The 25,871-nt window shown below is 35.4% G+C and overlaps 1 protein-coding gene across 13 annotated transcripts in view; it reads right to left on the bottom strand.

Moving 5' to 3' along the window:
• LOC143024622 (putative RNA polymerase II subunit B1 CTD phosphatase RPAP2) overlaps positions 1-25,363 on the bottom strand; it is a 56,567-nt gene extending 31,204 nt beyond the window's left edge. Inside the window, exons 1-3 of one of the 13 annotated variants that reach the window (XM_076183573.1) lie at positions 24,637-24,654; positions 21,466-21,592; positions 21,227-21,349 (exon numbers count right to left, since the gene is read on the bottom strand). In XM_076183573.1, the coding sequence (XP_076039688.1) occupies positions 21,227-21,342 (116 nt within the window). In that variant the 5' untranslated portion in view covers positions 21,343-21,349; positions 21,466-21,592; positions 24,637-24,654. The other 12 variants (XM_076183550.1, XM_076183565.1, XM_076183523.1 and 9 more) reach the window with 12 other exon arrangements.
• Positions 25,364-25,871: the final 508 nt, after the last annotated feature.

Here is a 25,871-nt window from a genome sequence, read left to right as displayed (position 1 = left end):
CCCTTCTTGAGTTATTCTCCAATTTTTAGCTTCTGTAGCTATTTTCTCACTGTTTTCATTACTATTCTTCTTCAATTTCTCATTCTCCTCCTTTACATTTCCTAACTGTCTTTTTAGGTCCTCTACTTCTTCAGTTAAGTTTCTGTTAGCCTTCTCTAGTTGTTCCAATCTTTCAATTCTTTGGAGAATGGAGCCTACATTACCTAACTTACGTTCCAAGTCCTCGATCACCTTATCAACTCTCTCCTCTAGTCTTATCAGTCTGGGGGGGGTTGTGTCCCCCCCACCCTCTTTAAATCCCTGGAACATATTCTCGTCACTTTCTACTGTATTTCTCCTCTCTATACTTCTAATCTTTACATTTTTATTTGCCATTTCGTCATCCGGTGGTCGTTTCATGTTGACCTTCCGCCCGTCTGCCTGGGCCAAGTCCTCCACATCCTCATTACCTTCCATTTCCCCAGTAATCCCTCCCCCTCTCCTCTTTCCTTACTTTCCCACTACCTCACGAGCAATTCCCCCCCCCCTGCAAATACAAAAAGGCACTTCTCTTTGCGTTGGTATCCTCAATCTGCACTTTTCTTCAGAGCGTTCGTCAAGCCGTCCGTTCGTTGAAAGTGTGTATTTACCTAGTTGTATTTTACGGGAAGGGGAGCTATGCTCGTGAGGTCCCGTCTTCATATCTCATTTTATCTAAACTATTTTTAAATTCATGTATTGTTTTTGCACACACCACTTTCTCATCTAACTTGTTCCAACTGTCTATTGCTCTGTGAGGAAAGCTGTTCTTTTTCAAATCTCTTCTATAGTTGTCTTTTTTTATTTTCTTTCCGTGTCCTCTTGTATTTCTGTCATCCCATTTTATCAGATTCTCTCTATCAGTAATTTCTATGCCTTTCATGATTCTGTAAATAGCTATCAAATCTCCTCTCTCTCTTCTTTGCTCTAGTGTCTGTAGTTTAAGTTTTTGTAGTCTCTCTTCATATGATAGTTTTGAGAGTGTTGGTGCCAGTTTAGTAATTGCTCTTTGTATTCTTTCAAGTTTTTTTATACATTTTTTTGTACTTGGTGACCATATCGTTGCTGCATATTCCAATCTTGGTCTTATCAGGGTGACTAGGATTTTCCTCACCATTTCTTCATCCAGGTATGTAAATGCCACTTTGATTGTTCTTATTAAATTATAAGTTTCTCCAAAAATCTTATTTATATGTTTCTCAGGTGACATATTATTCATAACAATGACTCCCAGGTCCCTCTCATTTTCTACTCTTTTTATTCCTTCTTCTCCCAAATTATATGATCCTGTTATTCTGTTTTTGCTTTTTCCAAATTCCATTATACTACACTTTTTTGTATTGAACTCCATCTCCCACTTCCTACTCCATTCTTGTACTTTATTTAGATCTCTCTGTAGTGATTCACAATCTTCTTCAGTTTTCACTCTTTTCAGTAATTTTGCATCATCTGCAAAGAAGCTCATATAGCTTTCAATTCCTTCATCCATATCATTAATATATATAGCAAACATTATTGGGGCCAGAACTGTTCCCTGCGGGACACCGCTTATTACTTCATTCCATTTTGAGTGCTGATCTCTTATCACTACTCGCATTTTTCTTTCTTGCAAAAAGTCTTCCATCCAATTTAGCAATTTACCTTGTATTCCTCCTTCATATTCTAATTTCTTAAGCAACTTCTTATGTGGTACTTTGTCAAAAGCTTTTTTTAGGTCTAGAAATGCACAATCAGCCCATCCATCTCTTTCTTGTATTATATCTATTAGCCTTGAATAGAAACATATTAAATTGGTGACGCATGATCGTCCTTGTCTGAATCCAAATTGCCTTGGATTTAGTACGTTGTTTTTTTCCAAGTATTTTACCCATCTACTTTTGATAATTCTTTCACATATTTTTGCTATTGTACTTGTTAGAGAGACTGGTCTATAGTTGGTAGGTTCTTCTTTATTTCCTCCTTTATATATAGGTACTATATTTGCTTTTTTCCAATCTTCTGGAACTTTTCCTTCTTTTAAGGAACTGCTTATTATGCTATGTATTTTGTCTGCCAGTTCATTCCTACATTCTTTCAGAATCCAGTTTGCTATTTCATCTGGCCCATGCGATTTTCTGACATCAAAATTACCCAAGTGTGTCAATATTTCATTCTTCGTTACTTCTATTTCTTCCATAGGGGGGACTTTTTCCTTCCACTCAATCTCTTCAGGTTGTATATTTTCCCTTGTAAACACTGATTTAAAATGTTTGTTCATAATTTCTGCCATTTCCATTTCCTCAGTGTATTCAACTCCCCCTTGTCTTAATTTCTCCAAGTCTTGTTTGTTTTTCAGTTTATTGTTTACAAATCTGTAGAATAGTTTTGGTTGATCTTTACACTTTTCTATAACATCTTTTTCATATTTTCTTTTTTCCTCTCTGCACTTTTGTACATATTCATTTCTATAACCAGTATATATTTTCCATTTTTCAGGTCTTCTGTCTTTTTTCCATCCGGTCCAGGCTTTGTCTCTTTTGTCTTTTAACTCCCTACAACTTTTGTTGTACCAGCATTTTACATATTCTTTTTCTTGTTTTTGTCTTGGGACATACTTTTCCACTCCTTCTTTGTAAATTTTTGTCAAAATATTCCATTTCTCTTCCACTGATGTTTCTTCTTTGTATATTTCTTCCCAGTTTTCTTGTTGGAAGAATTCTCTTATTTTATCAAAGTTTGTTTTTTCATACATCATTCTTCCTTTTCTATATTGTTCATTTCTTTTCATATATTTTTCTTCATTAAGTTCCAGTTCAATCAATATGTGGTCACTTTTACCTATTGGTGTTTTATATTCAATCTTGTCCACTATTCTAGGTTCAGATGTAATTATTAAGTCTAGCCTCGATGGTTCTTCTTCATTTCTATACCTAGTGTTCTCTTGTATCCATTGTGTCATTGAATGGTCAGTAATCATCTCAAGTAGAGCATTTCCCCATGAGTCATCACCACTCTTTACTGTCATTTCTTCCCAGCAGATTTCTTTGCAATTAAAGTCGCCCATCATAACTATTCTTCCTCCGTCTTCCATTATTTTAGTTAATGCTATCTTTGTGTCCTCTAACATACTTTTATGTTCATTCTCCTCCCATGAGGCTGTTTTCGGAGGCACATAGTTGATCACAAATTTTCTGCTCTTCTTATCTCGGTCTTCCACTTCTATCATAATCATCTCTACTGTATTCTTTCCATATATGACACCTTTCACGTTTATATCCTTCTTTGTCAGGAACATAACTCCACCCCCTTGTTTTTTCTCTCTGTTTCTAATCCAATAATTGTATGTATCATGTCCTACACTGTTGGGTGGTAGTGGGCCTTTTAATTTTGTTTCTACAATTCCCATTATGTCCGGTTCTTTTTCTTTCAAATAATCATTCAGTTCATTCAATCCTGTTATCAATCCATCTATATTTGTGTAAGACACTCTTAGTTTTCTGCCACTTCCATTGTGTTCTCTGTTTCCCTTATGTTTTTCTTTAGTATGTCGAACTGCTTTATTTTCATGTTCACTACTCTCCAATAGAATCTCTCTTTCTCTGACTCCGTTCTTTCCTCGTTTTTTGCCTTAGCTTCAATTCTTTTCTGCTTTTCTGCCTCTCTTTCCTCCTTATTCATTTCTCTTTTTATCCATACCTTTTTATATTGATCATTTGTTGCTAGTTTCCCTGTCTTGGATAGAATTTTCTCTGCCGTTGTTTGTGACCTGAATTTAATCTTAATTGGTCTGGTCTTATCTGTACTATATTTTCCGAGTCTGAATTTTTCCTCAATTTCCTTTATAATTTCTGGTTCATCTTCCTGGACTAATTTTAATAAACTGCTTACCCTTTCATTTTCCTCCTTGATTCTTGCGGTTCTATCTGGGTTATGTTTCTCTTCCATTCCTAATATAATTATACATTTCTTTTTGTCAGCTAATTCTCTTACTATATTCTCCTTCTGTCTCATCACTTTAATAACTGAGTCTTCATTATGTTCTTTCAATTGCTGTTTGACTATGTCAGTGAATGAAACCTTATTCCCTTCTTGAGTTATTCTCCAATTTTTAGCTTCTGTAGCTATTTTCTCACTGTTTTCATTACTATTCTTCTTCAATTTCTCATTCTCCTCCTTTACATTTCCTAACTGTCTTTTTAGGTCCTCTACTTCTTCAGTTAAGTTTCTGTTAGCCTTCTCTAGTTGTTCCAATCTTTCAATTCTTTGGAGAATGGAGCCTACATTACCTAACTTACGTTCCAAGTCCTCGATCACCTTATCAACTCTCTCCTCTAGTCTTATCAGTCTGGGGGGGGTTGTGTCCCCCCCACCCTCTTTAAATCCCTGGAACATATTCTCGTCACTTTCTACTGTATTTCTCCTCTCTATACTTCTAATCTTTACATTTTTATTTGCCATTTCGTCATCCGGTGGTCGTTTCATGTTGACCTTCCGCCCGTCTGCCTGGGCCAAGTCCTCCACATCCTCATTACCTTCCATTTCCCCAGTAATCCCTCCCCCTCTCCTCTTTCCTTACTTTCCCACTACCTCACGAGCAATTCCCCCCCCCCTGCAAATACAAAAAGGCACTTCTCTTTGCGTTGGTATCCTCAATCTGCACTTTTCTTCAGAGCGTTCGTCAAGCCGTCCGTTCGTTGAAAGTGTGTGTATTTACCTAGTTGTATTTTACGGGAAGGGGAGCTATGCTCGTGAGGTCCCGTCTTCATATCTCATTTTATCTAAACTATTTTTAAATTCATGTATTGTTTTTGCACACACCACTTTCTCATCTAACTTGTTCCAACTGTCTATTGCTCTGTGAGGAAAGCTGTTCTTTTTCAAATCTCTTCTATAGTTGTCTTTTTTTATTTTCTTTCCGTGTCCTCTTGTATTTCTGTCATCCCATTTTATCAGATTCTCTCTATCAGTAATTTCTATGCCTTTCATGATTCTGTAAATAGCTATCAAATCTCCTCTCTCTCTTCTTTGCTCTAGTGTCTGTAGTTTAAGTTTTTGTAGTCTCTCTTCATATGATAGTTTTGAGAGTGTTGGTGCCAGTTTAGTAATTGCTCTTTGTATTCTTTCAAGTTTTTTTATACATTTTTTTGTACTTGGTGACCATATCGTTGCTGCATATTCCAATCTTGGTCTTATCAGGGTGACTAGGATTTTCCTCACCATTTCTTCATCCAGGTATGTAAATGCCACTTTGATTGTTCTTATTAAATTATAAGTTTCTCCAAAAATCTTATTTATATGTTTCTCAGGTGACATATTATTCATAACAATGACTCCCAGGTCCCTCTCATTTTCTACTCTTTTTATTCCTTCTTCTCCCAAATTATATGATCCTGTTATTCTGTTTTTGCTTTTTCCAAATTCCATTATACTACACTTTTTTGTATTGAACTCCATCTCCCACTTCCTACTCCATTCTTGTACTTTATTTAGATCTCTCTGTAGTGATTCACAATCTTCTTCAGTTTTCACTCTTTTCAGTAATTTTGCATCATCTGCAAAGAAGCTCATATAGCTTTCAATTCCTTCATCCATATCATTAATATATATAGCAAACATTATTGGGGCCAGAACTGTTCCCTGCGGGACACCGCTTATTACTTCATTCCATTTTGAGTGCTGATCTCTTATCACTACTCGCATTTTTCTTTCTTGCAAAAAGTCTTCCATCCAATTTAGCAATTTACCTTGTATTCCTCCTTCATATTCTAATTTCTTAAGCAACTTCTTATGTGGTACTTTGTCAAAAGCTTTTTTTAGGTCTAGAAATGCACAATCAGCCCATCCATCTCTTTCTTGTATTATATCTATTAGCCTTGAATAGAAACATATTAAATTGGTGACGCATGATCGTCCTTGTCTGAATCCAAATTGCCTTGGATTTAGTACGTTGTTTTTTTCCAAGTATTTTACCCATCTACTTTTGATAATTCTTTCACATATTTTTGCTATTGTACTTGTTAGAGAGACTGGTCTATAGTTGGTAGGTTCTTCTTTATTTCCTCCTTTATATATAGGTACTATATTTGCTTTTTTCCAATCTTCTGGAACTTTTCCTTCTTTTAAGGAACTGCTTATTATGCTATGTATTTTGTCTGCCAGTTCATTCCTACATTCTTTCAGAATCCAGTTTGCTATTTCATCTGGCCCATGCGATTTTCTGACATCAAAATTACCCAAGTGTGTCAATATTTCATTCTTCGTTACTTCTATTTCTTCCATAGGGGGGACTTTTTCCTTCCACTCAATCTCTTCAGGTTGTATATTTTCCCTTGTAAACACTGATTTAAAATGTTTGTTCATAATTTCTGCCATTTCCATTTCCTCAGTGTATTCAACTCCCCCTTGTCTTAATTTCTCCAAGTCTTGTTTGTTTTTCAGTTTATTGTTTACAAATCTGTAGAATAGTTTTGGTTGATCTTTACACTTTTCTATAACATCTTTTTCATATTTTCTTTTTTCCTCTCTGCACTTTTGTACATATTCATTTCTATAACCAGTATATATTTTCCATTTTTCAGGTCTTCTGTCTTTTTTCCATCCGGTCCAGGCTTTGTCTCTTTTGTCTTTTAACTCCCTACAACTTTTGTTGTACCAGCATTTTACATATTCTTTTTCTTGTTTTTGTTTTGGGACATACTTTTCCACTCCTTCTTTGTAAATTTTTGTCAAAATATTCCATTTCTCTTCCACTGATGTTTCTTCTTTGTATATTTCTTCCCAGTTTTCTTGTTGGAAGAATTCTCTTATTTTATCAAAGTTTGTTTTTTCATACATCATTCTTCCTTTTCTATATTGTTCATTTCTTTTCATATATTTTTCTTCATTAAGTTCCAGTTCAATCAATATGTGGTCACTTTTACCTATTGGTGTTTTATATTCAATCTTGTCCACTATTCTAGGTTCAGATGTAATTATTAAGTCTAGCCTCGATGGTTCTTCTTCATTTCTATACCTAGTGTTCTCTTGTATCCATTGTGTCATTGAATGGTCAGTAATCATCTCAAGTAGAGCATTTCCCCATGAGTCATCACCACTCTTTACTGTCATTTCTTCCCAGCAGATTTCTTTGCAATTAAAGTCGCCCATCATAACTATTCTTCCTCCGTCTTCCATTATTTTAGTTAATGCTATCTTTGTGTCCTCTAACATACTTTTATGTTCATTCTCCTCCCATGAGGCTGTTTTCGGAGGCACATAGTTGATCACAAATTTTCTGCTCTTCTTATCTCGGTCTTCCACTTCTATCATAATCATCTCTACTGTATTCTTTCCATATATGACACCTTTCACGTTTATATCCTTCTTTGTCAGGAACATAACTCCACCCCCTTGTTTTTTCTCTCTGTTTCTAATCCAATAATTGTATGTATCATGTCCTACACTGTTGGGTGGTAGTGGGCCTTTTAATTTTGTTTCTACAATTCCCACTATGTCCGGTTCTTTTTCTTTCAAATAATCATTCAGTTCATTCAATCCTGTTATCAATCCATCTATATTTGTGTAAGACACTCTTAGTTTTCTGCCACTTCCATTGTGTTCTCTGTTTCCCTTATGTTTTTCTTTAGTATGTCGAACTGCTTTATTTTCATGTTCACTACTCTCCAATAGAATCTCTCTTTCTCTGACTCCGTTCTTTCCTCGTTTTTTGCCTTAGCTTCAATTCTTTTCTGCTTTTCTGCCTCTCTTTCCTCCTTATTCATTTCTCTTTTTATCCATACCTTTTTATATTGATCATTTGTTGCTAGTTTCCCTGTCTTGGATAGAATTTTCTCTGCCGTTGTTTGTGACCTGAATTTAATCTTAATTGGTCTGGTCTTATCTGTACTATATTTTCCGAGTCTGAATTTTTCCTCAATTTCCTTTATAATTTCTGGTTCATCTTCCTGGACTAATTTTAATAAACTGCTTACCCTTTCATTTTCCTCCTTGATTCTTGCGGTTCTATCTGGGTTATGTTTCTCTTCCATTCCTAATATAATTATACATTTCTTTTTGTCAGCTAATTCTCTTACTATATTCTCCTTCTGTCTCATCACTTTAATAACTGAGTCTTCATTATGTTCTTTCAATTGCTGTTTGACTATGTCAGTGAATGAAACCTTATTCCCTTCTTGAGTTATTCTCCAATTTTTAGCTTCTGTAGCTATTTTCTCACTGTTTTCATTACTATTCTTCTTCAATTTCTCATTCTCCTCCTTTACATTTCCTAACTGTCTTTTTAGGTCCTCTACTTCTTCAGTTAAGTTTCTGTTAGCCTTCTCTAGTTGTTCCAATCTTTCAATTCTTTGGAGAATGGAGCCTACATTACCTAACTTACGTTCCAAGTCCTCGATCACCTTATCAACTCTCTCCTCTAGTCTTATCAGTCTGGGGGGGGTTGTGTCCCCCCCACCCTCTTTAAATCCCTGGAACATATTCTCGTCACTTTCTACTGTATTTCTCCTCTCTATACTTCTAATCTTTACATTTTTATTTGCCATTTCGTCATCCGGTGGTCGTTTCATGTTGACCTTCCGCCCGTCTGCCTGGGCCAAGTCCTCCACATCCTCATTACCTTCCATTTCCCCAGTAATCCCTCCCCCTCTCCTCTTTCCTTACTTTCCCACTACCTCACGAGCAATTACCCCCCCCCTGCAAATACAAAAAGGCACTTCTCTTTGCGTTGGTATCCTCAATCTGCACTTTTCTTCAGAGCGTTCGTCAAGCCGTCCGTTCGTTGAAAGTGTGTGTGTGTGTGTGTGTATTTACCTAGTTGTATTTTACGGGAAGGGGAGCTATGCTCGTGAGGTCCCGTCTTCATATCTCATTTTATCTAAACTATTTTTAAATTCATGTATTGTTTTTGCACACACCACTTTCTCATCTAACTTGTTCCAACTGTCTATTGCTCTGTGAGGAAAGCTGTTCTTTTTCAAATCTCTTCTATAGTTGTCTTTTTTTATTTTCTTTCCGTGTCCTCTTGTATTTCTGTCATCCCATTTTATCAGATTCTCTCTATCAGTAATTTCTATGCCTTTCATGATTCTGTAAATAGCTATCAAATCTCCTCTCTCTCTTCTTTGCTCTAGTGTCTGTAGTTTAAGTTTTTGTAGTCTCTCTTCATATGATAGTTTTGAGAGTGTTGGTGCCAGTTTAGTAATTGCTCTTTGTATTCTTTCAAGTTTTTTTATACATTTTTTTGTACTTGGTGACCATATCGTTGCTGCATATTCCAATCTTGGTCTTATCAGGGTGACTAGGATTTTCCTCACCATTTCTTCATCCAGGTATGTAAATGCCACTTTGATTGTTCTTATTAAATTATAAGTTTCTCCAAAAATCTTATTTATATGTTTCTCAGGTGACATATTATTCATAACAATGACTCCCAGGTCCCTCTCATTTTCTACTCTTTTTATTCCTTCTTCTCCCAAATTATATGATCCTGTTATTCTGTTTTTGCTTTTTCCAAATTCCATTATACTACACTTTTTTGTATTGAACTCCATCTCCCACTTCCTACTCCATTCTTGTACTTTATTTAGATCTCTCTGTAGTGATTCACAATCTTCTTCAGTTTTCACTCTTTTCAGTAATTTTGCATCATCTGCAAAGAAGCTCATATAGCTTTCAATTCCTTCATCCATATCATTAATATATATAGCAAACATTATTGGGGCCAGAACTGTTCCCTGCGGGACACCGCTTATTACTTCATTCCATTTTGAGTGCTGATCTCTTATCACTACTCGCATTTTTCTTTCTTGCAAAAAGTCTTCCATCCAATTTAGCAATTTACCTTGTATTCCTCCTTCATATTCTAATTTCTTAAGCAACTTCTTATGTGGTACTTTGTCAAAAGCTTTTTTTAGGTCTAGAAATGCACAATCAGCCCATCCATCTCTTTCTTGTATTATATCTATTAGCCTTGAATAGAAACATATTAAATTGGTGACGCATGATCGTCCTTGTCTGAATCCAAATTGCCTTGGATTTAGTACGTTGTTTTTTTCCAAGTATTTTACCCATCTACTTTTGATAATTCTTTCACATATTTTTGCTATTGTACTTGTTAGAGAGACTGGTCTATAGTTGGTAGGTTCTTCTTTATTTCCTCCTTTATATATAGGTACTATATTTGCTTTTTTCCAATCTTCTGGAACTTTTCCTTCTTTTAAGGAACTGCTTATTATGCTATGTATTTTGTCTGCCAGTTCATTCCTACATTCTTTCAGAATCCAGTTTGCTATTTCATCTGGCCCATGCGATTTTCTGACATCAAAATTACCCAAGTGTGTCAATATTTCATTCTTCGTTACTTCTATTTCTTCCATAGGGGGGACTTTTTCCTTCCACTCAATCTCTTCAGGTTGTATATTTTCCCTTGTAAACACTGATTTAAAATGTTTGTTCATAATTTCTGCCATTTCCATTTCCTCAGTGTATTCAACTCCCCCTTGTCTTAATTTCTCCAAGTCTTGTTTGTTTTTCAGTTTATTGTTTACAAATCTGTAGAATAGTTTTGGTTGATCTTTACACTTTTCTATAACATCTTTTTCATATTTTCTTTTTTCCTCTCTGCACTTTTGTACATATTCATTTCTATAACCAGTATATATTTTCCATTTTTCAGGTCTTCTGTCTTTTTTCCATCAGGTCCAGGCTTTGTCTCTTTTGTCTTTTAACTCCCTACAACTTTTGTTGTACCAGCATTTTACATATTCTTTTTCTTGTTTTTGTCTTGGGACATACTTTTCCACTCCTTCTTTGTAAATTTTTGTCAAAATATTCCATTTCTCTTCCACTGATGTTTCTTCTTTGTATATTTCTTCCCAGTTTTCTTGTTGGAAGAATTCTCTTATTTTATCAAAGTTTGTTTTTTCATACATCATTCTTCCTTTTCTATATTGTTCATTTCTTTTCATATATTTTTCTTCATTAAGTTCCAGTTCAATCAATATGTGGTCACTTTTACCTATTGGTGTTTTATATTCAATCTTGTCCACTATTCTAGGTTCAGATGTAATTATTAAGTCTAGCCTCGATGGTTCTTCTTCATTTCTATACCTAGTGTTCTCTTGTATCCATTGTGTCATTGAATGGTCAGTAATCATCTCAAGTAGAGCATTTCCCCATGAGTCCTCACCACTCTTTACTGTCATTTCTTCCCAGCAGATTTCTTTGCAATTAAAGTCGCCCATCATAACTATTCTTCCTCCGTCTTCCATTATTTTAGTTAATGCTATCTTTGTGTCCTCTAACATACTTTTATGTTCATTCTCCTCCCATGAGGCTGTTTTCGGAGGCACATAGTTGATCACAAATTTTCTGCTCTTCTTATCTCGGTCTTCCACTTCTATCATAATCATCTCTACTGTATTCTTTCCATATATGACACCTTTCACGTTTATATCCTTCTTTGTCAGGAACATAACTCCACCCCCTTGTTTTTTCTCTCTGTTTCTAATCCAATAATTGTATGTATCATGTCCTACACTGTTGGGTGGTAGTGGGCCTTTTAATTTTGTTTCTACAATTCCCATTATGTCCGGTTCTTTTTCTTTCAAATAATCATTCAGTTCATTCAATCCTGTTATCAATCCATCTATATTTGTGTAAGACACTCTTAGTTTTCTGCCACTTCCATTGTGTTCTCTGTTTCCCTTATGTTTTTCTTTAGTATGTCGAACTGCTTTATTTTCATGTTCACTACTCTCCAATAGAATCTCTCTTTCTCTGACTCCGTTCTTTCCTCGTTTTTTGCCTTAGCTTCAATTCTTTTCTGCTTTTCTGCCTCTCTTTCCTCCTTATTCATTTCTCTTTTTATCCATACCTTTTTATATTGATCATTTGTTGCTAGTTTCCCTGTCTTGGATAGAATTTTCTCTGCCGTTGTTTGTGACCTGAATTTAATCTTAATTGGTCTGGTCTTATCTGTACTATATTTTCCGAGTCTGAATTTTTCCTCAATTTCCTTTATAATTTCTGGTTCATCTTCCTGGACTAATTTTAATAAACTGCTTACCCTTTCATTTTCCTCCTTGATTCTTGCGGTTCTATCTGGGTTATGTTTCTCTTCCATTCCTAATATAATTATACATTTCTTTTTGTCAGCTAATTCTCTTACTATATTCTCCTTCTGTCTCATCACTTTAATAACTGAGTCTTCATTATGTTCTTTCAATTGCTGTTTGACTATGTCAGTGAATGAAACCTTATTCCCTTCTTGAGTTATTCTCCAATTTTTAGCTTCTGTAGCTATTTTCTCACTGTTTTCATTACTATTCTTCTTCAATTTCTCATTCTCCTCCTTTACATTTCCTAACTGTCTTTTTAGGTCCTCTACTTCTTCAGTTAAGTTTCTGTTAGCCTTCTCTAGTTGTTCCAATCTTTCAATTCTTTGGAGAATGGAGCCTACATTACCTAACTTACGTTCCAAGTCCTCGATCACCTTATCAACTCTCTCCTCTAGTCTTATCAGTCTGGGGGGGGTTGTGTCCCCCCCACCCTCTTTAAATCCCTGGAACATATTCTCGTCACTTTCTACTGTATTTCTCCTCTCTATACTTCTAATCTTTACATTTTTATTTGCCATTTCGTCATCCGGTGGTCGTTTCATGTTGACCTTCCGCCCGTCTGCCTGGGCCAAGTCCTCCACATCCTCATTACCTTCCATTTCCCCAGTAATCCCTCCCCCTCTCCTCTTTCCTTACTTTCCCACTACCTCACGAGCAATTCCCCCCCCCTGCAAATACAAAAAGGCACTTCTCTTTGCGTTGGTATCCTCAATCTGCACTTTTCTTCAGAGCGTTCGTCAAGCCGTCCGTTCGTTGAAAGTGTGTGTGTATTTACCTAGTTGTATTTACCTAGTTGTATTTTACGGGAAGGGGAGCTATGCTCGTGGGGTCCCGTCTTCATATCTCATTTTATCTAAACTATTTTTAAATTCATGTATTGTTTTTGCACACACCACTTTCTCATCTAACTTATTCCAACTGTCTATTGCTCTGTGAGGAAAGCTGTTCTTTTTAAAATCTCTTCTATAGCTGTCTTTTTTTATTTTCTTTCCGTGTCCTCTTGTATTTCTGTCATCCCATTTTATCAGATTCTCTCTATCAGTAATTTCTATGCCTTTCATGATTCTGTAAATAGCTATCAAATCTCCTCTCTCTCTTCTTTGCTCTAGTGTCTGTAGTTTAAGTTTTTGTAGTCTCTCTTCATATGATAGTTTTGAGAGTGTTGGTGCCAGTTTTGTAATTGCTCTTTGTATTCTTTCAAGTTTTTTTATACATTTTTTTGTACTTGGTGACCATATCGTTGCTGCATATTCCAATCTTGGTCTTATCAGGGTGATTAGGATTTTCCTCACCATTTCTTCATCCAGGTATGTAAATGCCACTTTGATTGTTCTTATTAAATTATAAGTTTCTCCAAAAATCTTATTTATATGTTTCTCAGGTGACATATTATTCATAACAATGACTCCCAGGTCCTTCTCATTTTCTACTTTTTTTATTCCTTCTTTTCCCAAATTATATGATCCTGTTATTCTGTTTTTGCTTTTTCCAAATTCCATTATACTACACTTTTTTGTATTGAACTCCATCTCCCACTTCCTACTCCATTCTTGTACTTTATTTAGATCTCTCTGTAGTGATTCACAATCTTCTTCAGTTTTCACTCTTTTCAGTAATTTTGCATCATCTGCAAAGAAGCTCATATAGCTTTCAATTCCTTCATCCATATCATTAATATATATAGCAAACATTATTGGGGCCAGAACTGTTCCCTGCGGGACACCGCTTATTACTTCATTCCATTTTGAGTGCTGATCTCTTATCACTACTCTCATTTTTCTTTCTTGCAAAAAGTCTTCCATCCAATTTAGCAATTTACCTTGTATTCCTCCTTCATATTCTAATTTCTTAAGCAACTTCTTATGTGGTACTTTGTCAAAAGCTTTTTTTAGGTCTAGAAATGCACAATCAGCCCATCCATCTCTTTCTTGTATTATATCTATTAGCCTTGAATAGAAACATATTAAATTGGTGACGCATGATCGTCCTTGTCTGAATCCAAATTGCCTTGGATTTAGTACGTTGTTTTTTTCCAAGTATTTTACCCATCTACTTTTGATAATTCTTTCACATATTTTTGCTATTGTACTTGTTAGAGAGACTGGTCTATAGTTGGTAGGTTCTTCTTTATTTCCTCCTTTATATATAGGTACTATATTTGCTTTTTTCCAATCTTCTGGAACTTTTCCTTCTTTTAAGGAACTGCTTATTATGCTATGTATTTTGTCTGCCAGTTCATTCCTGCATTCTTTCAGAATCCAGTTTGCTATTTCATCTGGCCCATGCGATTTTCTGACATCAAAATTACCCAAGTGTGTCAATATTTCATTCTTTGTTACTTCTATTTCTTCCATAGGGGGGACTTTTTCCTTCCACTCAATCTCTTCAGGTTGTATATTTTCCCTTGTAAACACTGATTTAAAATGTTTGTTCATAATTTCTGCCATTTCCATTTCCTCAGTGTATTCAACTCCTCCTTGTCTTAATTTCTCTAAGTCTTGTTTGTTTTTCAGTTTATTGTTTACAAATCTGTAGAATAGTTTTGGTTGATCTTTACACTTTTCTATAACATCTTTTTCATATTTTCTTTTTTCCTCTCTGCACTTTTGTACATATTCATTTCTATAACCAGTATATATTTTCCATGTTTCAGGTCTTCTGTCTTTTTTCCATCTGTTCCAGGCTTTGTCTCTTTTGTCCTTTAACTCCCTACAACTTTTGTTGTACCAGCATTTTACATATTCTTTTTCTTGTTTTTGTCTTGGGACATACTTTTCCACTCCTTTTTTGTAAATTTTTGTCAAAATATTCCATTTCTCTTCCACTGTTGTTTCTTCTTTGTATATTTCTTCCCAGTTTTCTTGTTGGAAGAATTCTCTTATTTTATCAAAGTTTGTTTTTTCATACATCATTCTTCCTTTTCTATATTGTTCATTTCTTTTCATATATTTTTCTTCATTAAGTTCCAGTTCAATCAATATGTGGTCACTTTTACCTATTGGTGTTTTATATTCAATCTTGTCCACTATTCTAGGTTCAGATGTAATTATTAAGTCTAGCCTCGATGGTTCTTCTTCATTTCTATACCTAGTGTTCTCTTGTATCCATTGTGTCATTGAATGGTCAGTAATCATCTCAAGTAGAGCATTTCCCCATGAGTCATCACCACTCTTTACTGTCATTTCTTCCCAGCAGATTTCTTTGCAATTAAAGTCGCCCATCATAACTATTCTTCCTCCGTCTTCCATTATTTTAGTTAATGCTATCTTTGTGTCCTCTAACATACTTTTATGTTCACTCTCCTCCCATGAGGTTGTTTTCGGAGGCACATAATTGATCACAAATTTTCTGCTCTTCTTATCTCGGTCTTCCACTTCTATCATAATCATCTCTACTGTATTCTTTCCATATATGACACCTTTCACGTTTATATCCTTCTTAGTCAGGAACATAACTCCACCCCCTTGTTTTTTCTCTCTGTTTCTAATCCAATAATTGTATGTATCATGTCCTACACTGTTGGGTGGTAGTGGGCCTTTTAATTTTGTTTCTACAATTCCCATTATGTCCGGTTCTTTTTCTTTCAAATAATCATTCAGTTCATTCAATCCTGTTATCAATCCATCTATATTTGTGTAAGACACTCTTAGTTTTCTGCCACTTCCATTGTATTCTCTGTTTCCCTTATGTTTTTCTTTAGTATGTCGAACTGCTTTATTTTCATGTTCACTACTCTCCAATAGAATCTCTCTTTCTCTGACTCCGTTCTTTCCTCGTTTTTTGCCTTAGCTTCAATTCTTTTCTGCTTTTCTGCCTCTCTTTCCTCCTTATTCATTTCTCTTTTTATCCATACCTTTTTATATTGATCATTTGTTGCTAGTTTCCCTGTCTTGGATAGAATTTTCTCTGCTGTTGTTTGTGACCTGAATTTAATCTTAATTGGTCTGGTCTTATCTGTACTATATTTTCCGAGTCTGAATTTTTCCTCAATTTCCTTTATAATTTCTGGTTCATCTTCCTGGACTAATTTTAATAAACTGCTTACTCTTTCATTTTCCTCCTTGATTCTTGCAGTTCTATCTGGGTTATGTTTCTCTTCCATTCCTAATATAATTATACATTTCTTTTTGTCAGCTAATTCTCTTACTATATTCTCCTTCTGTCTCATCACTTTAATAACTGAGTCTTCATTATGTTCTTTCAATTGCTGTTTGACTATGTCAGTGAATGAAACCTTATTCCCTTCTTGAGTTATTCTCCAATTTTTAGCTTCTGTAGCTAGTTTCTCTCTGTTTTCATTACTATTCTTCTTCAATTTCTCATTCTCCTCCTTTACATTTCCTAACTGTCTTTTTAGGTCCTCTATTTCTTCAGTTAAGTTTCTGTTAGCCTTCTCTAGTTGTTCCAACCTTTCAATTCTTTGAAAAATGGAGTCTACGTTACCTAACTTACGCTCCAAGTCCTCGATCACCTTATCAACTCTCTCCTCTAGTCTTATCAGTCGGGGGGGGGGGGGGGGGGGGGTGGGGTTGTGTCCCCCCCACCCTCTTTAAATCCCTGGAACATATTCTCGTCACTTTCTTCTGTATTGCTCCTCTCTATACTTCTAATCTTTACATTTTTATTAGACATTTGATCCTCGCTAAGTCTTTTGTTTACCTTCCGCTTGTCTGGCTGGTCAAAGTCTACTCCCTCCTCATTTCCTTCCATTTCCCTCAGTAATCCCTCCCCTTTTCCTCTTTCCCTACGTTCCCACTACTCCACGAGCAATTTCCCCCCCACCCTGCAAAAACACTAGGCACTTCTCTTTGCGTTGGGATCCACAGACTTCACTTTTCTTCAGAACGTCTTCTAAGCCGTCCATTCGTTGAAGTGTGTGTGTGTGTGTGTGTGTGTGTGTATTTACCTAGTTGTATTTACCTAGTTGTATTTTACGGGAAGGGGAGCTATGCTCGTGGGGTCCCGTCTTCATATCTCATTTTATCTAAACTATTTTTAAATTCATGTATTGTTTTTGCACACACCACTTTCTCATCTAACTTGTTCCAACTGTCTATTGCTCTGTGAGGAAAGCTGTTCTTTTTCAAATCTCTTCTATAGCTGTCTTTTTTTATTTTCTTTCCGTGTCCTCTTGTATTTCTGTCATCCCATTTTATCAGATTCTCTCTATCAGTAATTTCTATGCCTTTCATGATTCTGTAAATAGCTATCAAATCTCCTCTCTCTCTTCTTTGCTCTAGTGTCTGTAGTTTAAGTTTTTGTAGTCTCTCTTCATATGATAGTTTTGAGAGTGTTGGTGCCAGTTTTGTAATTGCTCTTTGTATTCTTTCAAGTTTTTTTATACATTTTTTTGTACTTGGTGACCATATCGTTGCTGCATATTCCAATCTTGGTCTTATCAGGGTGATTAGGATTTTCCTCACCATTTCTTCATCCAGGTATGTAAATGCCACTTTGATTGTTCTTATTAAATTATAAGTTTCTCCAAAAATCTTATTTATATGTTTCTCAGGTGACATATTATTCATAACAATGACTCCCAGGTCCTTCTCATTTTCTACTTTTTTTATTCCTTCTTTTCCCAAATTATATGATCCTGTTATTCTGTTTTTGCTTTTTCCAAATTCCATTATACTACACTTTTTTGTATTGAACTCCATCTCCCACTTCCTACTCCATTCTTGTACTTTATTTAGATCTCTCTGTAGTGATTCACAATCTTCTTCAGTTTTCACTCTTTTCAGTAATTTTGCATCATCTGCAAAGAAGCTCATATAGCTTTCAATTCCTTCATCCATATCATTAATATATATAGCAAACATTATTGGGGCCAGAACTGTTCCCTGCGGGACACCGCTTATTACTTCATTCCATTTTGAGTGCTGATCTCTTATCACTACTCTCATTTTTCTTTCTTGCAAAAAGTCTTCCATCCAATTTAGCAATTTACCTTGTATTCCTCCTTCATATTCTAATTTCTTAAGCAACTTCTTATGTGGTACTTTGTCAAAAGCTTTTTTTAGGTCTAGAAATGCACAATCAGCCCATCCATCTCTTTCTTGTATTATATCTATTAGCCTTGAATAGAAACATATTAAATTGGTGACGCATGATCGTCCTTGTCTGAATCCAAATTGCCTTGGATTTAGTACGTTGTTTTTTTCCAAGTATTTTACCCATCTACTTTTGATAATTCTTTCACATATTTTTGCTATTGTACTTGTTAGAGAGACTGGTCTATAGTTGGTAGGTTCTTCTTTATTTCCTCCTTTATATATAGGTACTATATTTGCTTTTTTCCAATCTTCTGGAACTTTTCCTTCTTTTAAGGAACTGCTTATTATGCTATGTATTTTGTCTGCCAGTTCATTCCTGCATTCTTTCAGAATCCAGTTTGTTATTTCATCTGGCCCATGCGATTTTCTGACATCAAAATTACCCAAGTGTGTCAATATTTCATTCTTTGTTACTTCTATTTCTTCCATAGGGGGGACTTTTTCCTTCCACTCAATCTCTTCAGGTTGTATATTTTCCCTTGTAAACACTGATTTAAAATGTTTGTTCATAATTACTGCCATTTCCATTTCCTCAGTGTATTCAACTCCTCCTTGTCTTAATTTCTCTAAGTCTTGTTTGTTTTTCAGTTTATTGTTTACAAATCTGTAGAATAGTTTTGGTTGATCTTTACACTTTTCTATAACATCTTTTTCATATTTTCTTTTTTCCTCTCTGCACTTTTGTACATATTCATTTCTATAACCAGTATATATTTTCCATTTTTCAGGTCTTCTGTCTTTTTTCCATCTGTTCCAGTCTTTGTCTCTTTTGTCCTTTAACTCCCTACAACTTTTGTTGTACCAGCATTTTACATATTCTTTTTCTTGTTTTTGTCTTGGGACATACTTTTCCACTCCTTTTTTGTAAATTTTTGTCAAAATATTCCATTTCTCTTCCACTGTTGTTTCTTCTTTGTATATTTCTTCCCAGTTTTCTTGTTGGAAGAATTCTCTTATTTTATCAAAGTTTGTTTTTTCATACATCATTCTTCCTTTTCTATATTGTTCATTTCTTTTCATATATTTTTCTTCATTAAGTTCCAGTTCAATCAATATGTGGTCACTTTTACCTATTGGTGTTTTATATTCAATCTTGTCCACTATTCTAGGTTCAGATGTAATTATTAAGTCTAGCCTCGATGGTTCTTCTTCATTTCTATACCTAGTGTTCTCTTGTATCCATTGTGTCATTGAATGGTCAGTAATCATCTCAAGTAGAGCATTTCCCCATGAGTCATCACCACTCTTTACTGTCATTTCTTCCCAGCAGATTTCTTTGCAATTAAAGTCGCCCATCATAACTATTCTTCCTCCGTCTTCCATTATTTTAGTTAATGCTATCTTTGTGTCCTCTAACATACTTTTATGTTCACTCTCCTCCCATGAGGCTGTTTTCGGAGGCACATAATTGATCACAAATTTTCTGCTCTTCTTATCTCGGTCTTCCACTTCTATCATAATCATCTCTACTGTATTCTTTCCATATATGACACCTTTCACGTTTATATCCTTCTTAGTCAGGAACATAACTCCACCCCCTTGTTTTTTCTCTCTGTTTCTAATCCAATAATTGTATGTATCATGTCCTACACTGTTGGGTGGTAGTGGGCCTTTTAATTTTGTTTCTACAATTCCCATTATGTCCGGTTCTTTTTCTTTCAAATAATCATTCAGTTCATTCAATCCTGTTATCAATCCATCTATATTTGTGTAAGACACTCTTAGTTTTCTGCCACTTCCATTGTATTCTCTGTTTCCCTTATGTTTTTCTTTAGTATGTCGAACTGCTTTATTTTCATGTTCACTACTCTCCAATAGAATCTCTCTTTCTCTGACTCCGTTCTTTCCTCGTTTTTTGCCTTAGCTTCAATTCTTTTCTGCTTTTCTGCCTCTCTTTCCTCCTTATTCATTTCTCTTTTTATCCATACCTTTTTATATTGATCATTTGTTGCTAGTTTCCCTGTCTTGGATAGAATTTTCTCTGCTGTTGTTTGTGACCTGAATTTAATCTTAATTGGTCTGGTCTTATCTGTACTATATTTTCCGAGTCTGAATTTTTCCTCAATTTCCTTTATAATTTCTGGTTCATCTTCCTGGACTAATTTTAATAAACTGCTTACTCTTTCCTTTTCCTCCTTGATTCTTGCAGTTCTATCTGGGTTATGTTTCTCTTCCATTCCTAATATAATTATACATTTCTTTTTGTCAGCTAATTCTCTTACTATATTCTCCTTCTGTCTCATCACTTTAATAACTGAGTCTTCATTATGTTCTTTCAATTGCTGTTTGACTATGTCAGTGAATGAAACCTTATTCCCTTCTTGAGTTATTCTCCAATTTTTAGCTTCTGTAGCTAGTTTCTCTCTGTTTTCATTACTATTCTTCTTCAATTTCTCATTCTCCTCCTTTACATTTCCTAACTGTCTTTTTAGGTCCTCTATTTCTTCAGTTAAGTTTCTGTTAGCCTTCTCTAGTTGTTCCAACCTTTCAATTCTTTGAAAAATGGAGTCTACGTTACCTAACTTACGCTCCAAGTCCTCGATCACCTTATCAACTCTCTCCTCTAGTCTTATCAGTCGGGGGGGGGGGGGGGGGGGGGGGGGGGTTGTGTCCCCCCCACCCTCTTTAAATCCCTGGAACATATTCTCGTCACTTTCTTCTGTATTGCTCCTCTCTATACTTCTAATCTTTACATTTTTATTAGACATTTGATCCTCGCTAAGTCTTTTGTTTACCTTCCGCTTGTCTGGCTGGTCAAAGTCTACTCCCTCCTCATTTCCTTCCATTTCCCTCAGTAATCCCTCCCCTTTTCCTCTTTCCCTACGTTCCCACTACTCCACGAGCAATTTCCCCCCCACCCTGCAAAAACACTAGGCACTTCTCTTTGCGTTGGGATCCACAGACTTCACTTTTCTTCAGAACGTCTTCTAAGCCGTCCATTCGTTGAAGTGTGTGTGTGTGTGTGTGTGTCTCCAAAGATGTAATTGAAATCAAGAAAGAAATGTCTGAAACTGCATAGCAATGAACATGAACACAATTTTGAATAAATAAATTTACCTTTCCGAAGGCTGCTTTGGCTGGATAGGAGGCTTTTTTGGCTTTGATTTGTTTCCATTACATTTTCTACCTTGCTTCTTTTGATTGCTTTTGTTTTTAGACTTATTTCTATCCATTGTCACCCTGTTAAAGAAACAGTTATTCATATCATTATAACCCTTCTGAGCTTCAGGTTGAAACCTCTTTGTTGTATAATGAATTTTATGAATGATGATAAGAGATGAAAGCTGGTAAGGTACCTGGGTTAGATGGCAGTCATACAGAAATCAATATCATATCAATCAAATTATGAAACATTGATTTTTGACATTCTTTGAGAGGGCGGGTCTCCTCAAAGAGAGACCTGGAGCTACCAATTGTTTTTAGCTTGGAGAAAGAAAAGAAAAAAATCACCTCAGTGTTACAGGGGCATATCCAATACAAATTTTGATAAAATCTTATATTCCCTACTCTACACTATTCATCATATACCCATATACTTCAGAAAAACATAATTTTTCATACCATGTTTAGGAAATACAAATGCAGTACTGTTGATGACCCCTAATTTCTTTTATGAATTCATTTGATTCATTTGTTCATTTTTCTGCAGAATTTTGGGCATTCTCTCATACTAAATATACAAGAAAATAATGTGATCATTACCCAACTGATGTTGAAAAAATTCTTAGAAACCCTGATCTATCCAAGATTGGAATATACATCAGAAGTATGATCCCCATACCATGTTTAGGAAATACAAGTGTGGTACTGATAATAACCCCCAACCGCTCTTTTGAATTAATTTGATTAAATTTTCTTCAGAATTCTGCAGAATTTTGGTCATTTTCTAAGGGAGGGGATCACTACACAACTGATGATGAAAAAACTCGTAGAAATACTGATACATCCAAGACTGGAATATGCATCAATAGTATGATCCCCACGCAGTGACAGATCTACTGTACATACTTGTGTATAGTGAGAGATTTTATGATTCTTTAACTCAAAAAATAAGGGGTCACATTATACATAGGTAATGTTTTTGAATGTGTTACAATTCATGGATTTTTGGTAACTGTAGCATAAATGGTAGGCCTACAGTCTCAAGGTAACTTTGGCTAACCTTAACAGTACCAGTAAGCTTCTTTAACCTGCCTTATGTTGCCTACATTCTTTCTTTCTGTTGCTACATGAATATCAGAACTTCATTCACTATGTATACCATTTATAATCTACAAAAACCTCACATAAATGAAAACTTGAAAATGTTTTTTCCTTTCTCCAATCTGTGTGTACCTTCGTTTGCACGCGTTTATGTTGCTCAGGTGTTGGCTTTCCCAACAGCACCCCCTTTTGTCTGATACGTATCTATGCACTATACAGCAAGTCCTCCTTATATAGTAATTCTTTATCCGGTAAACTCACAGTTACAGTATTTGGTAATTACTACCCTCGATTCTATTTACTGTAAGAAAAATTCACAGATACAGTATCCACTCGTGTTTTGGAGGTAGAATTAGATATTTTGAAGAGGAAAGAGCAGGGAGAAGGTACATCTGCCATAACTCAAAACTTAGGTTCAGTATACAGTTATTTAAATTTGCGGTAAGGTTTTCAGTAATGCATATGTACCGTATAACGAGGACTCACTGTAATAGTTTCAGTTAGGTTAGGTTATATTATAAACTATTAGACAAAGTAAGTTTCATGTTAAATATCTGTGTTTGCTTGGAAACGCACATATTTAATATGAAACTTATGTTGTCCAATAGTTCTTAAGCTAATATTTAACATGAAACAAATGTTGCAACATAAAAAAAATTAGTTGGTGATTGTCCTTTCAATTTTTCAAAAATAGGAGGGAGATTATTATTTCTATTTTTCATGAGAATCTAGGGTTTATCATTTGATGACATTCCTCAGCATTCACATAAAAACACCCTTGCAATAGAAAATTAAGGGGAACTGAAGTTCCTAAATGATTGTGCATGGAATTACAAGGATCAAGATTTAAAACATATTATCATATTACTTCAAGATTACATGTGAATTACTAGTGAAGTAATAGAGACATTAGAAACAACATAAATTTCAAAGTTGTCATGATCCATGTAGTTCCAGCAAAGTCAATTTCTGCAGTGACTCTTTAAGGTAACAGAAATAAGATAAATTGTGTTTAGAGCATCATGACTTCATCACACCAACTGATTAGGTAGGCTATAAAAAAAAAAATTAAATAGAAAATAAAAAAATAAAAAATTTAGTCGGACATATTTTTACAGGTGGGCAGGGATGCTCACCAACTTTTTTTATAACCTAACCTTTCCATAGAAAAAGATGATTGTTCAATTGCAAAAGGCAACATCTGGTAAAATACTACAACCACACACAGATATTCAACATGAAACTAATGTTGTCCAATGAATCCTAAGCTATGTAACCTAACCTAACTATTCCATAGAAATATTACATCTTTCAAATGCAAAAATAGAGGAGGCATCGGTGAATGCAAAATACATCATTTCCAGGATCACACAATCACGGATTTTCAACATGACATTAAGTTGTCCATGGAAAAATTACATCTTTCAAATGCAAAAGTAGTGGAGGCATCGGCAATTGCAAAATACAAAATCATTTCCAGAATCACATAATGATAATCACAGATTTCCAACTTGACATTAAGTTGTCCATGGAAAAATTACATTTTTCAAATGTAAACAAGAAGTGATAATGTGTTAGCATGATACTGGAATATATCTGACTTCCGGTTCCTATTACCACCAGTGTGGTTTTTTGCTGCTCTTCAGCATTTGATGCAAGGGTGGGAAACTGGTTGACACTGTCAAAAACAGCCAAATCTAAGCAAAACAAAACCTGCTAGTAATCAGTAAAACTGGCTTATACCCATAAAATGTGTTTAAATCATGAAATAACCTGCTGTCTGAATTTTACTCACCTTTCCAAAAACTATTATCCTTTTTTGCCTAACTGCCTAGGTCCATGAGATATTGACCAGTTTCGTGATATCCACCAAACCCCACAATCTTGAAAAAACCCTCAACTGTGACAAAATGGTTACACTATAAAATAAAATGTTAGTGTTTCTATCATATAACAAGTAGAAAACTTCATGATCATGATCTTTACAAGCGATACTGGTGGAATATTACGAAACTGGCTACCATTTCACAAATATATACATCTACACATCATCAAAAGTAATATCTGGTTTCGCTAATAGAAAGAACGGGTAAAAACAACTGTACACAAGAACTCTCAGCAAGATATGACAACATAAAGTGGAGGGTTTTAATGGGTTTCACTGTTTCGATAAAACGTCAGTCCATGGGAAAATCACGTAAGAGAACTGTTGTGTGTTGCTACACAACACATCAAAATAACCTGTCCTTAGCTTATGTTAATACTTGTCTTGTGGTCAGAAGTTTCATTAGGAAAAAAAAAAAAGTTGCGATGTTTATGTTAATTCATACACCTTGGCACGGGTACCGATGAATAGAATAAATACCCCTACCTTACATATACTGCTCAATATCTACCTCCATATATTATATTACAAAAGTATGCATCTACCTAAAGTACTGTAACTGTAATTGAGAATCATATCATACAATAATCGATGACGTAATCGTGGAGACAATGAATCAAACGCAATCATATGTATTACCAATCCCTAAATATATTAGCAGGGACCTTCCCGGGTTTGGCCTTTTTGGAACACATGAGTATATTTATTGGACAACGTTTCGAGACCTATGAATCCGGACAAGACTAATAACTTCAGACGAAACTATCGTTGTCATTTATTGACTTTGTCACTTTCAATGGCTTTTGACATTCTTTGCGACAATAGTTAATAAGCACAGCGTAATACATCGGAATTTCATTTGCAATTACGATTTAAAAATACACCACCTGAACATCTAAGTTATTCCCAGGTTCACGGCAATTTGCCATCCAATGCCCAGGAGGTTAGTTATTCGGGATATATTATGGCACCATTATTTTAGATTGTGCATTAGACCTATCCAAGAGTTGACACCTTGACGTGGCGGATATGCTTGAGAATCTTAATTAATGATTACAAATGCTATGTCGATAGAAATGAAACCTCTGCATGGTCACCCGTATCGAACAGGTTTTGTAAGAAAGATCAGACAAAGAGCAGAGCGCACGCACGCACGCGCGCGCGCGCACACACACACACGGCTCGGTGGCGGATTGGTAAAGCACTGGCTTTACAAGCCAGAGAACCGGGGTTCGATTCCCCGGTCGGGCGGAGATAAGTTGAGTTTGTCTCCTTTCACGTGTAACCCCTGTTCACCTAGCAGTGAGTAGGTACGGGACGTTAGTCAAGGAGTTGTGACCTTGCTGTCCCGGTGTGTGGTGTGTGAGTGGTCTCAGACCTACCCAGAGATCGGCAAATAATGAGCTCTGAGCTCACTGCCGTAGGGTGGTGTCTGGCTGTCTCGACAGAGACTGCAGCAGATCCGAGGTGAATACACACACACACACACACACACCTGGATGAAGAAATAGTGAAGAAAATTCTAATCACTCTGATAAGACCAAGATTGGAATATGCAGCAACGATGTGGTCACCAAGTACAAAAAAATGTATAAAAAAAAACTTGAAAGAATA

Source organism: Oratosquilla oratoria, chromosome 1 (genome assembly GCF_046742065.1).
Source record: "Oratosquilla oratoria isolate Oo_2021 chromosome 1, ASM4674206v1, whole genome shotgun sequence".
NCBI classification, from domain to species: Eukaryota; Metazoa; Arthropoda; class Malacostraca; order Stomatopoda; family Squillidae; genus Oratosquilla; species Oratosquilla oratoria.
This window is presented reverse-complemented; position numbering and strand designations above follow the sequence as displayed.